This window comes from Delphinus delphis, chromosome 8, assembly GCF_949987515.2.
Source record: "Delphinus delphis chromosome 8, mDelDel1.2, whole genome shotgun sequence".
NCBI classification, from domain to species: domain Eukaryota; kingdom Metazoa; phylum Chordata; class Mammalia; order Artiodactyla; family Delphinidae; genus Delphinus; species Delphinus delphis.
Genome location: NC_082690.1, coordinates 67,824,993 through 67,839,811, shown reverse-complemented (window position 1 = coordinate 67,839,811; position 14,819 = coordinate 67,824,993). Strand labels below are relative to the sequence as shown.

Here is a 14,819-nt window from a genome sequence, read left to right as displayed (position 1 = left end):
AGTTAACAAGCTCCGCTAGGCTGCTGAGCCGGTTCTCTTTGAGTTTAGGTTATTTGTTTGCATCTCTTTAGACTCAGCCACAGTGCAAACTGTCAACTTAACGTGCCCAATTAGACAAGCAGAATGTATCTGCAACCACCTGCCATCTGCTTCCCAAAAGGTAAGCAGGCAGAAAGTACAGGTCAGCAGCTGGAAGCCTTTACAGCAGGTGCAGGGAAGGTCCAAACCCAGTGTGCAAGCCCCAGACTAGTGGATGGGTGGTGCTTGCTGCCACCTTTGGCATCCCCAGCCATCTGGTCAACTGGTCTCATCCTCTTGGGTGCTCTTGGAGTTTTGAGTGCACTGTGAGGGGTCCCCATGTGGAAAGGGAGACTGGTCAGAGTAGCCTGGGGGTCAGTGCCTTGTCTGGCCATTCAACTGCAAATTGGCAACAACGCAGCAAACTGGTGGTTCAAAGGTCTGATCAAGTGCCTGGGCATGTTTTATATGGCCTATACAGGGTTGTGTTTAAAAAAAAATGCTGGCTTTTAAAAATGAGTACATTTCATATATAAACATGTATCTTGCTAGATTTGGCAGCACGAGGCCCCATTTCTACGGAGCTTCAGTCAGTTATCTGGAGCTAGGCAGCAGCACTTCCTTTTGATGGGGCGTGCATTCAGAAGAATTAGTCCCCACTTTTGGTGTCTGCATATGCCACTGCAACTACCTCTGTTCCTATCTGGTCCTCGAGAGCTTTTGATATGAAGAAGAAGAAGAAACTCCAGGGAATGATTTCCCAGAGGTCCTTTACTGACTCTCCTCTTCAGTTGAGATTCAGTCCCTTGGATGGCCAACTAAAATTGTACAAAGATCATTCAACCCAATACAAGGAATGGATCTCAGTAGAAGGCTAGCTACGTTGACCCCTTACCACAAAAGCAGGTTGCAGCATTTCAAAGGAGCATTTCAAATCACTTACCATACATCTTGCCTTCATCGGATAAGATGATTTTCCTCCTCCCACACGGTGGATAGATAGCCAAGGCTTCCTGAAAGCTCTGCTCAATGTCGGGGCTCCAGACCCCTTCTGCATCATTGTCAATGGGCTTATCTGCAGAGTCACTCATCCTTTCCATGTTTTCGGCAGGGCTCTCACTGCCGCTCCAGCTGCTGGGCTCAATTTTGGCGGTTGGATTTTCCAAGCCGAAGCCTGGAGCCTTTTCAAGAAAATAAACCTAAGAGAGAAATCAAAAGATAGTATAAGGACACAGTAACCGTCAACATACTGCTCTCGCTGGTTCTACCGCAGACTTTTCAGTCACCAGCTCTGCTTGGAGGATAACTCCTAGGAGAGAATATGGAATTCTGAGATCCAAGTGTCTTTTGTTCCTATGTATCACGTTAGGAACAGAAAGAAAACAGCAGGCAGAAGCTGGATAATCTTCACAGATGAGAGGAAATTTTCATCTGAGAACAGTACTCACTCTGAATTGCAAGTTCACAATGAATCATGCAAAATTTGCTAAGTACCTACTATCTACCAGGAGCACTTTGCTCGATGATAATCAAATCTCCAGAGCAGAACAAGTTGTTTAAAAGAAAATAAAGTAAAACAAACGGCGTCTACCTCACCGTGGCAATTAGCACGATAACTCTAAAATGTCAAACCATCCGAGAATTTGTCACTGGGATCACCAAGAAGCAAGATGGCGGCAGAATGGCAGACAGAAGGAGGGAGATTATTTTATCACAAATACTCATTCTACAAACAGCAATGCCAGCAGACCTGGACCTGCTATTCTATAGCATTTATCCGCAGGGCTTTTTACACTGTACAAGTCAGGTCACTTTGCCACTCTCAGCTTCTAGATTGTAACCCTGAAGCTGGAACCAAGTTGTCCCCAATTCCTGCCTTCCCTGCAACAACTGCAAGCGGCCAGCACATCTGAAGAAATGTTTCACACCCACATGAGGCACTTCGTCTGGTAGCCTCCTTGGAATTCCTGATCACAGGAAAACTGTGTGGGAGGCTTTCGTTTATTTTTCTGTAGCACTAAAGATTACAGAACCAAAAGAAATCTTTCTCAAAGATTTATTCTCCTTAAATTATGCATGTAACCTATGGTCATTCCAAACAAATGTCAAAGTGGCACAAACACCAATGTGAAAATGATCTAATCCAGTACCCCTTGCTGTCTGCACACTAACATATCAATATGCCTTTGTTGAAAAGGCATCAGATCATTTATTCAAAGCCTTCCCCAAAAAGGGGATAAGAATTCCTCCTGGGGATTGACTGGAAGAGGGGAGGCGCAGGGCCTGAGTATGGAGAGCTTAGTGCGACCACCATTCCACCCCCTTCCGCCGCCTCAAGTCCATGCAACATCACAACAAAGGCGGCCAGGAGGGAAGCAGATGCAGGCAGCCCCACTAGGTACCAGGCACTGCTCTGTATCCCAGGGCAGTCACCTCTGAGAGCCAGCACCTCTGAGAGCCAGCCCTTTCCTTCTCTCTCCCAACTGAACCCTTTTCCCCTGCCTTCCCCCGCTGTGTATATCTACAGATCCCAGGTGCAGAAAGTCTGAGGCACAGGAACATTACACAATAAATGGTATAACCAACGGGTGCTTTTGGCTCCGCATCCTGACAGCTCTTTAGATTTGGCAGCACCTGGATAAAGGAAACCCTCAGGTTATCTGCCTTTGAACGCTGCCACTGATCCATCTTTCAAAGAACTTGTCAGCAAAATATTTACTACTTCTTACCAACACATGTACACTGACACAGGAATTTTAAAACTGCCAAATGTTAAAGATATAAATTATGCCACAAGAAAGGGTTTTGTGACTGACCCCCAGATGAACTCTACAATGCCTGCAGTGTGGGCCTTTGAATTCTCAAATTATTACATTTTTTTCCTTGGTTGGGATCTAAGAGTCTTACAAAATCCAAGCTGAACTGCACGCTACCCTAGAGTCTAGCTCCAAAGAGGTTTATTAGAGAAATTATAAGAATATGTGTGAACTCTTTGAGCGGTGACTAGCCGTTCACCCTCTCCCTCTCCACCTTACCCCAAAACTAAACAAAACAAAACGAACACAACCAGACACATACAAAAACACAGGCCAATTCCTCAGCTCCAGGCAGCTCACAGCAGTAAGACTTCACTCCAGAGAGCCACATTTTAAGATTAAACTGTGTCCAGCGCTCAACCACTATGGTAGAGGGATGGAATCCAGGGGACCAGGGGAACTTTATTTGACTAAAAAAACATTACCATATAATTGAAAGCCTCAGAGTCTCCAGACCAAAACACAACAACCCTAATTCAATAGCTGAGGTCCCCTCTGACACATCTCATTAACTGGTCAGTCTATGCATGAACATCACCAATAACAATAACAAAGAACCCACTACCTTCCCAGTATCACCTCCTTTGTACTAACATGTTGAAATTCTTCCATCTATCGGGCTAAAACCCATCTCCTGGTTAACTTCTAATCATTCAGCCTTGAGGTCTATCCATGCCTTGGGGAAGCAAATCTCCCGGAAGACACCCATTTAGGTATGACCAGAGCAGCCCCCAGTCTCCTGACCATGTTCCAGACTAGACACAATTCACATCATCCCTCTTGCCCAGCCCAGTTTGTCACAACCTTCAATAAATGACACTCAGAGGTGGACTCAGGATCCATAAAACTTCTAAGCTCCCACCCTCCAAGTGCTGTTCCTGAATCCCGACTCTTGATCAATTGGGTTAGGAGCTAAAATCAGGAATTTATATCTACTCTATTAAATTCCATTATTTTTAGCCTTAGCCAGTGGCTCAAAACTGGTAAGATCTTTCTGAATCATAACTGTCAAGCTTAATGTCCTCAGACACCAAACAACTTCTGAAGGTGTTACACACAGGGAGGGTGTTAGACCTGCTTTGTAGAAGTTCCAAAGAAGATTATGGCTCAACATAAGGAAAAATTTCCTGTTAGTTCAACAAGTGGTAGATGGCCTCATAAGACAGGCAGCAGAGTCTTGCAGACAACCCCTTCAAGTTACCTCTAAAGCTAAGGGTCACAACTCCTTGGTTGTTGGGGAATGCAATATTAACTAGCATCAATTGATCCATCCACTTAGGAACCACAGGCGCTGCTCTAAATGCTCACATGTTTTTATTCATTTATTGCAAAGGGAAGAAGAACTCCGTGTCCAGGCTCTTGCATTTGGTGAACTGGAGCTCAGCAGGATGGAATTACCTACTCTGGACAAGGGCCAGGACACAGCCCCAGAAGCTACCAGATACATAATCCACAGACTTCTACAGGCCCTTGGTTTTACAACCCAATTGTAAGATGAGGCCTTGTATGGGCAGAGTTTCCAATCACAAGACTAGGACTGGCTGAGAAAAGCTCCCTGTACTGGATACCAAATTCCATCCCTCAGTTCCCTTCCAGCCCAGCTCAAAATCCACCTCATCCTGGAAACCATCCTTGTATCTAGTGGCTCTGAGAGAATCAGCCACACATTAGGAGCATCCTAAAAATGTGTGGAATTAGTTAACTACCACCCGATCTACCTGGCTTCTGAATGTACAATAACAAGCACCTGCTTATTACCAACAATAAGATCTAATCAAGTGATATACGCACAGAATATCTGTGCCTGCAGAGCTGATGTCCTCACCGCCTCATACATCCTTTGAGCAAGGGAGCCAACTTTCACTCACTTCAGTAAATGAAGAACATAGCATTGTGGGGCAGCGGGGGTGGAGGGGGCAGCGGAGGTGGGGGGTGGGGTGTATGGTATTAAGATTCAAACTGATCTGGATTCCAAACCTGTCTCACCCATTAGCCACGCAGCCCAGACTAAATTAGGTAATCTCTAGAGGCTCAGGTTTTAATTTATAAAATGAAAATAATAAATTAAATGCAACCCCAGTGCAGAAAAATCATTAAGTAGTGGAGGGACTCTACCCCATGGAGTTTCCATAAAGATTTAGTGAGATAATGAATGAAGGTGCTCTATCATCTGAAAAACCATGAACAGATGACGTTTTCAAGTCCATCATCTCTAGACAGTGGCATGGACCTTGTGATGCCCAAACACCTACTGATAATGGGATGGTAAAGAAATGAAGGAGCTTCCTTAATGGCTCCCTTTGGGAAATAAGTTTAAAGGATCCTCTTCCTTAAGGTCTTCAGATGCCTAAATGGAAAATTTAAATTGGTAACAAACGCCTGCACTTATAATGCACACAATCAATAGTTTTCATATTCTTCTGGGAAGTTTCGTTGAGGGGAATAACCCTAAATCTAAACGAATGCCTAAAACAAAAGAGAGAAGGGAAAATGTTGTTGGTTGAAAATGTACTATATATCACGTAGCCCCCATGTGCCTCAGTTTCCAACATTAACACTTTTCTAAAACCTCCTTTTTTCCTGAAACTCTTCCCAGCCACACTGGAATAAACTCCAAAAAGAAATGTTACCAGTGACCCAAACATTCCTGCTAATAGCCACACTGCCTAAATGAATCATTCTTTCAGGATTACCCACTTACATTTCAAGACAGGTAACATGAGCACATTGGAATGACATCTTATATGATGAACATTATACATATATATGTGTGTGTGTGTGTGTATATATATATATATATACACACCTATATATATATACACACATACACACATACACACACACACACACACACACACACACACATACACACATATATAGTATTCAACCAGTACATATTTTGATTTAAAAGTCTAGGGGAAGAAGGAGGTTAGATGGTCAATGCAGGTGCTTCTGACACCAACTCTATCCAAGGAACGTATGCACAAGGGGTATGACACAGGACACAGGAATCGCTGCTCCCTTTATATTAATTCCTGTGGGTTTCTCATAATGTAAGCATCTCACCCACTTACTGGTGATTTAAGAGCTCTTAAATAAAAGTATTAGTTTAAACTAACCCTCATGATTAGGGAAATGTCACTGAACGTGAGGATCTAAAACAAAAAAATCCATAAAGCTTATCTTAGCCAATATCTTCATACTCTGTGAGGCAACAAGAAAAGAGGTGGACTGGAAGTTAGGACTCTGCCTCTACCCGAGTAACCCTGGACCACACAGTATCCGCCATGTGCCTCAGTTTCCACCGTTAACACTGAAGGAAACCAACTTCATCATTCATCACCTGTGTTTCCAAAGACTACCTATAAGAGATCTTAGATTAAGTTGGTTTGTTATCACTCCCCCCATCCACATCCCAATGTCCTTGAGGGCAAGGACTACTACAGTCACCATAGGTATCCCCTGTGCTAGCACAGTACTTGGCATAATGAATATTCAAAGAAAGAAAAAATGAACCAACAACCAAATGATGTGAACATTCTTTGATAACAACATGACTGAACTTATCACCCAAGCTTTCCATGAGAAGGGTCAGAGTTTCAGCTCCTTTCCCATTCCTCACTCTGACTCTGGCCAAGGTTCTAATGAATAATAAGAGCCCCAAAGGAAATCAGCAAACCAAGAAGATGTAAGAGGACAGACTTATGCCAAGCACAGTTTGGATAACCACGAGTTAGCTGTCTGATTCAACTTCTTATTTATTAATCACGATTACAGACAACCAAGAGCCCTTTGTGTTAAAGGGACAAATATGGTTTGGGTCTTCTAGGACAGGGGTCCCCAACCCCCGGGCCGCATACCAGTACCAGTCCACAGCCTGTTAGGAACTGGGCCACACAGCAGGAGGTGAGCAGCCAGCGAGAGAGCAAAGCTTCATCTGCCGCTCCCCACCGCTCCCCATCGCTCGCATTACCGCCTGAACCATCACCGCCCCACCCCGGTCCGTGGAAAAACTGTCTTCCACGAAACCAGTCCCTAATGCTGAAAAGGTTGGGGACTGCTGACCTACAGGATCGTATTTAGTAACTGCACTGCCCGCACTGGGTATTATTCCTACCTTATGAGGTCCAGAGGCCTAAATAAGTTGACCGAAGTCACATATGCTTAATAGTCATTGCTCCAGATAGAATGCACGTTCCATGGGAATACTGGACTCAAACTACATCCTCACTAGACAGTGAGCTGGAGGCTGGATTCGAAAGGGAGAGAATGTAGGCAGTGCTGAATTCTCAGCTCTGTCCACAACTGACACCATGAAGCACAGTCTAATGAATTCCTAATGAATAGTTATGATACTGACTCACCTCCCTGGGTACTTGGGAGGAATGTCAGACACTAATGATGGTTCACCGCTTTTGCATATGTAAATGGGGAGAGCTGTTATTTTCCTACCATTTCAGAGGCTAGCCAAACTTGCTAACAAGTGGCCTGAGAAATACAGGTGAGGATCGGCAGCCTGGTTTTGAAGGCAGTCTCCAGAGAGACGGAACGTCTGCTGTGTAGTATCAGCCAGTGAGCCTTAGTGTCATACACTCCAATTGCCAATAGGTTCCCTCTAATTTCAGCAGGAAGGAGCAGATAATTACACCTTCTCCTTTTCGAAAATCACTTCTCTATCAACAGGATCCATCAACAAGCCAGTACCTCTTCACCAAGACCCCGATGCTGAGCACCCCATCAGAGGTCTTAGCATTACCCTCCTGAGATTCCCTGATTAATTCTCTGCTCCATCAGCTCCAAGTACTTGCCCAGGTGACAGCTCGAGAAAGGCTCTGATTGATTTCATGCCATGTGGTTCTGTATTACCAGCCTTTGAGGGAATCACCTTCCCCATCCCCTTAATGAATGTGTTAGCCATTAAGAACAGAAATTCCTGTCTCTTCCTTTCCTCTTCACCACCACCAGGCAAGCTTAATCACCGCTCTCCATCAGTAGGCTCCTTCAAAAAGACAAGGCCATACACTCGGGTCCAGGCAATCTATGCCATCTGACCATTCCAAGAGAAGACTTGCTATCAAGAACAGTGCACCTGTAAGGGGAGCGTAAGCTGGATGACATGACCTGTAGCCCAAGTCATGGATCCCTGGAAGGTGGGTTGTTTAACCTTGGGAAACACGTTTCAAAGCCAGAAACAGAAGCTTCTTTAATGCTCTAAGAGGGAAAAAAGAAAACAATGCCACAAGAGTTAGCAGTAAGTAGCATTTCAAAAGGAACATTCCTAAGCCCTTTCCCAGGAATAACAGTCAAAGAAAACACCCCAAACTAACTCCTCCATTCCAAAAGGTCTGTAGAGTGAACACACATTTCAAGTAGACTCACCAATCCTAATGCTTAAACAAAGAAAACAAATACCAGGAAAAAAATACTCTTTAGTCACTAAGTCATGGGAAATGTTACTTTCTTAGGTGGTGAGATTCACCATCAGCCTATCATGATGCCTCAGAATTTTACATGACAATGAGTACAAATTAAAAATCAAAGTACACAGTTCATATTTTATTTTACTTTTTTAAAAATTTATTTATTTTTGGCTGTCTTCATTGCTGCGCGCAGGCTCTCCCCAGTTGCGGGGAGCGGGGCCCACTCTTCATTGCAGTGCACGGGCTTCATTGTGGTGGCTTCTCTTGTTGCGGAGCACGGGCTCTAGGCGCGCGGGCTTCAGTAGTTGTGGCACTCAGGCTCATAGTTGTGGCTCACGGGCTCTAGAGCCAAGGCTCAGTAGTTGTGGCACGTGGGCTTAGTTGATCCACGGCATGTGGGATCCTCCCAGACCAGGGCTTGAACCCGTGTACCCTGTGCTGGCAGGTGTATTCCTAACCACTGTGCCACCAGGGAAGCCCCAGTTTTACTTTTTTTATTTTTTATTTTTGGCCACACCGTGCGGCCCGTAGGATCTTAGTTCCCCAACCAGGGATCGAACCTGTGCCCCCTAGAGTAGAAGCACGGCGTCTTAACTACTGGACCACCAGGGACATCCTGACAGTTCATATTTTAAAAGCTACCAGCACATCAGATAAACACATATGCTGCGTTTGGTCAGACCCTAAGACAAGCATTGCAAAAGAGTCCATCTCAGCCCCAGGTCAGAAGGAATGCCAAACAAATGGGCCTCATGCAATCAAGGTGCTGTTCCCTAGGTGGCAAGTCTGTAGGCACGTGGGTGGGGAGACATGGGGTGGGGCGTTTGTTGTAAGAAGGCACCATCCTTCTTACAAAAGCTGGTGGAGACTCACTCAGTGTTACACAGCTCATTGCCGGCCAACTTAATGATGTGTTGGCTCTGGACTGACTCCAAGTCCCAGCAGCTGAGCTGCCCGGATGCAGCTCCTTTGGCTGATGCGGAATCCTAATTCTGCTGCATTAGGAGTGGCCCTCTCCACTCTACACAGAGAAACGGCCCTGGGCTGCCTTCTCCAGTTTCTATGATTTAGGATGCTTCCCCCATTCTAGCCATGCCTCTGTCTACCCTGGATTATTACACAGCATGCTGGGTGAAAGCAGCAACAGGTAAATCCAGGGCTGACTTCTGCTTGGGTCATAAGCCAATCGACAAGGAAAACTGGAAAAAGATGGCATTTGAAAGTGCTGAACTGTGAGGACCAAGCTCTGCTGAGAGTCTTCAGCTGGGTACAGTGGCATTCAAATGCTCTCTAAAGACCCAATGGATCCATGAGACTATCATCATCACCGCATCAGAGAATCCAAAATTTAGGCTCCAACATGCCCAGAAGGAAAAAACTCCTCTTTCCTGCCAACTTAGGGTAACCAAGAACACGATACACGGCGACAAATGTTGTTCCTTTCCATCCTCTCAACCATCACAAATCATATGTTTACATTTTTGTGTGAGTGTTGGTCTGGCCCATCTTACTTTAAATACCCATTTCTAATGCATCTGATCATAGAGATACTGATCCCATATCATACATGAGTATTTTCTGAGTCCCAACACATGATCATCAAACTCCTTGGGAGCAGAAACAGAGCTTGTGTGACCTCTAGGACCAAAGGCAGTGGCATGTAGAATTAGGACACTGGATAAAAAAGAGGGACAGACTGAACAGCAGGTAGAACTATCTGTTCCAGTCCCATAGTGATTCCACAGTTATCTGAGAGAAAGTGTATTCCAGGAGCTCCAGATAAACTGCTTTTATTGAATTATGCTTTTACGTGATACCATCAGCATACCCAGAAACATCCCATGAATTAGTCACTGGATGTACTCCAAGAAGTTGAGTATGTCCTTCATCACATTACACAGATTGCTCTTTACAAAGGTCCCAATGGAAAGTTCAATAACCAACAAAACACCACGTGTTTTTCACCTCGTGTTCACCCGACTAGGCTTCCTCACTCACTGCCAAAGAGCACTAAGCCCCACTGGCAGGCCCCTCAGACAGAGCACGGTGGTTATATGGTTGGCAAGTTTGGTTTCATTCCCAAACCCGCTTTTTGAGGTCCCTGCCTCAATCCTCTTCTTTTTCTTCCTTCTTTCCCTGCTTCTTAATTTGTGCTCTTCTACAGCCTTGCAAGCTGCCTTAAATTCACTCTGAAACAGGACAGGGCAGAATCACGAAGGGGAAATAATTTCTGTTTTCTTTTTATTATCTGTTTCAATTCAATATGATCAAAGATTTATTGAAACCCCCCATCCCATGTCTCCCCACCCATGTGCCAGGCACTAGAGAGAGGAAATAAACATGCTCCCCTCCCTGCCCTCAAGGAGCACCCTTCCAGCAGGGAGACACAGAAGTAGGTTAATTATCCTTCAAGACTTCAAGCCACTCGTTGGGAAGCCACTCCCGCCATGTTCCTGCAGAAAGCACCTTCGCTCCCCAGGACAAATGAACCCTCTCACTCACTGCACAGGAATGATCCGTCTCTGTGGCTGTCAACCCTGGGGGTTTGTGAGATCTTTAAGGCTTAGGTCCATGCCTTTAGTCATTTTCCTGTCCTTGGCATTTAATGAAGGTCTGGCACACAGTCAGTGCTCCCCAAAAATAATGACCCAAAGGGTGCCTAAAATAATGAACCCACGGGTGAAGAAATGAATGAACAAGTGCATGAATATAATATGTCAAAAGAGGAATGAACTAAGTGCTGTTGGAGCACAGAAACAGGAGCTGATTCTGTCTCTCAGGTCAACAAGGGCCTCATGGGAGGTGATGCTTAGGCTGGTCTTGAAGTCTGAGCAGGACTTACGAGGCCAATTATGAGAAAGCTCAGGGAGGCCTGTGCAGAGATGGGTATCTGTGAAGGGGATGTGGTGAAGAAAAGACAAAGCAAGAAAACAAAAGGTAAACTGAGCCAGACCACAAGGGGCCACACACACAGCAACAAAAAGTTTGGGTTGTTTCATTCAAAGGCAACAAGAAAACGCCAGCAATATCAGGAGTATGCAAGCAACTCCTAAAGGGGGGTGTGTGTGTTAGTGTATGTGTGTATTTGGGGGGATAAAGGATGAAGAACCGGCAATTTTATAAATTTGGAATCCAAATTGTTTAATCAAAAGCATTTTCAGGGCTTCCCTGGTGGCGCAGTGGTTGAGAATCTGCCTGCCAATGCAGGGGACACGGGTTCAAGCCCCGGTCTGGGAAGATCCCACATGCCGTGGAGCAACTAGGCCCGTGAGCCACAACTACTGAGCCTGCGCGTCTGGAGCCTGTGCTCCGCAACAAGAGAGGCCACGATAGTGAGAGGTCCGCGCAACGCGATGAAGAAGAGGGGCCCCCGCTTGCCACAACTAGAGAAAGCCCTCGCACAAAAACAAAGACCCAACACAGCCAAAAATAAATAAATAAACCAATGAACCGACATTTAGAAAAAAGCATTTTCAGTGTGGTGTGGTCCAAAAGAGTTCTCTAGATAAATTCAAGTGTTACAGTGTGGCTCATCCCTGAAGCGTTCCAAATTTATAAAGGCCTTTTAATGCACAAAAAGACAATGACCGTTTATACAGGTGTGCTTGTTTAAACAGCCTAGAACCACAGGTTTCACTCTGTTGGTGCCCAGTCACTCAGCTCTTCCAATAAATGCTCTCAGAGTTGGTCGTGGAGGGTTCCACGTATTTCCCTGGTTCCTCGCGGATAGCGCGGTCATCCTGAACCCAACGTGGGGACTAGACTGCTATGCTTACACAGTGACACATGTGTGCACATGGCCAACGTGCAAATGGCAATGAGAGCAAGTGTATCAACAAACCAAAAATGTATGACACTGCTTGTTCACAAATGTCTACCCGTTCCCAGCGTCACTGATACAACTGAGCCCCCACCCCTCCAACGAGAAACACATCTGCCATTTAATGATGATACAGGGATAGAGCAGCTGCAAAACTGGTCTTACACTGAGAGGGATGCAAATTCAGGGGCCAATTAAAGCCTCACCCTCGCCCCCATCCCTGCCCTCCAAATGGAAAACCGGTCCTTGTTTTATACCCAGTGCGACTTCATCAGGAGAAAGAATCTTGGCAGGAAACTGGCTGAGGCAGAATAAGTATTGTTCCCCCTTAGACAATACACCAGTCATTCAAATTAACAAATATTACTTGAGCACCTACTGTGTGCACAACACCAGCTCTAAGCAGTCCATAAGCGCGTCAGGGCATGTAGTGGGGCAAGAAACCCAGGCAAAGAGAGGCATCGACAGAAAAGCTGAGGCACCCAACTCTGAAATCAGGCGAAACATCTGCTTCACTTCTGCAAGGCTCAAGGTGCTCTGAAGGAAAGCGGACTCTGGTCATGACACCCACCACCGGACTCCTCCCTCCTCATCCCCAACGCTCCCCACCCCAGCAAATGAGGCAGTCGTATCAAGCAAAAAAGGCAAAAGGCCACAGCTTGATTCAATCAATATTTCTACACCTCCCCAGCACACGCACACACGCACAAAGGAGGAGTGAGTCTCTTTAGAAAAAAAATAATAATAAAGGGGAGAGATATGTATTTCCTTCCAGGATCTCTTCCTCCTGCGGATTCTCCTAACCCTGGTAGAGGAACAAGGAACTCCTCTCTCTAATCAAAATGCATTTCCAATTACATTTACACCATTTCCAATTACACCTGTGAACTGCCGCTAAAGCCCTCCCCGTCTCGGACATTCACGGTGTTGATGCCTGCTCAGTCCAAACGACTAATGAGGACTTTACTTACAGGGCGAGACTTGAGAGGCTAAAAGGCCCAAAGACAAAGCAAACAAACCCAAACCCTCACAGACACACAGACCTGGCATACCGGGCACTGACACCTTCCAAGTCACGTTTCTATATTAAGGATCTGTCTCTAAAATCGCCCAAGAAAATCCAAAAAGGGTTTCCCAGGCCCTGGGTGAGGGAACCCAATCCCTCAGGCTCCCTCTGAGGGATTCTGCTCCTCAGAGAACCTCGCTGAATCAGCACCCAAAGGAGGGCCATCATCTCAGGCTTCTCCCATCCCTTCCCATGCAACTCGTCACCAAGAATGTCCACTCGGCCCCTCATCTCTCAACTGCATCCCTTCCACTCCTCTCCACCCCCACTAACTTTGCTCCCGTCTCACAGGCAGGACCTCTTCACACCTCCCTGAGGTGGGCTGTCCCCTATGTCCCCAAACACCACCACTACCAACAACCTAGTTCTGCCAGGTTCCCAACCCTGGGAAGTACATAGATGGCTTCTTAAAAATACAGATCTCAGCCCTGATGCCAGAAGTACTGAATCAGAATCTCCAGCTCATATATTTTTAGTCAGCTTCTCCTGTGCTATTCTTCAGACAGAGTCTTCCCAAAATGCAAATATGACTTTTATCCTATGCTCACTTTAAATCTTTCAGCAGAGGCCCACACCCTCCAGGACCTAACTGCATAACAGGGCACCCATGGCCTTGACCACCTGCCCCCAGCCTGCTTCTCAGGCACCTGTGCAGTCTCCCACATTCCAGCCAGAGACCACTCCAAGGTGCCCAGACACAGCAGGCTGCCTACTTCACCCCCTCAGCCACCTGGGCCCCTCTGCTCAGCTGCTTCTCTCACCAGCAATTCCATCTAATGAATGTCTACTGGTCCTTTCAAGACCAAAGCCACCAACCTCTCCTCTGGGAAGCCTTGGCAGATTCCTCCACTAGGAGAAGTCACTTCCATGTCCTCATAGCACCTCAAGCAAACTTCCAACACCATACTTGGTACGCTTCACTGTAATTTCTCTTAAGATACTGTTTCCAGCTGATCGGTAAGTCCCTTGGCATTCCTATGTTTAACGTCTCTCACTATCAGATGAATTGTTGGAACTCCAAAAATGTTTGCTAAGTGCTTTCCTTTGTGGGCACCCCTGCAATTCCAGGGAGGACACTGTGCATCTGGAGAGTCTATATGGCCAAACAGTTAAAAATATGTGTATATAAAGAGTATATAAGCCTTTAGAATCCCAGAGGTTTTAATTTTGAGTTCTCCACTTGTTAGCTGTGTCTCAGGGTGTTTTGTGTGTGTGTGTGTGTGTGTGTGTGTGTGTGTGTGTGTGTGCGTGCGCGTGCAGGTACAAAGCAAAATGAGAATTAACATTACATACCTGTTGAAAGATTAAACGAGATGATCCATGTAAGTATAGATGTCTCAATCCTCGGCAACCATTATATACATTACTTAATCTGTATGTTTACAGATCAGTGGGTATGTGTGCACACGTCTTGAGCTGTGCCTGACACGCTGAAGGTCCTCAAATAATTGCTGAATGAACGTACACAACTATAATTAATACCTACTTCTTATATATCTGTCATTCCTGCTATACTGCAGATTTCCAGAAGACAGGGGCTCTGTCCCATTCATTTCTGTACCTCGTCCCTACCCCAGCTTGATAAAATTGTTCGCTTTAGTTTAACATAAAATATTAATACAATCTTCGTGACTATTAAGAAACTCATCCTTGTCTAAGGAATCACAAAGACAGCCTCA

General features: G+C 45.6%; 1 protein-coding gene across 8 annotated transcripts in view; it reads right to left on the bottom strand.

Moving 5' to 3' along the window:
- Window positions 1-14,819, bottom strand: part of TEAD1 (TEA domain transcription factor 1) — a 261,357-nt gene that overhangs the window by 177,345 nt on the left and 69,193 nt on the right. For all 8 annotated transcript variants that reach the window (XM_069540946.1, XM_060018513.2, XM_060018511.2 and 5 more), the window contains one exon: window positions 962-1,217. In XM_069540946.1, coding sequence (XP_069397047.1) covers window positions 962-1,118 — 157 coding nt within the window. In that variant the 5' untranslated portion in view covers window positions 1,119-1,217. The remainder of the gene's footprint in view (window positions 1-961; window positions 1,218-14,819) is intronic.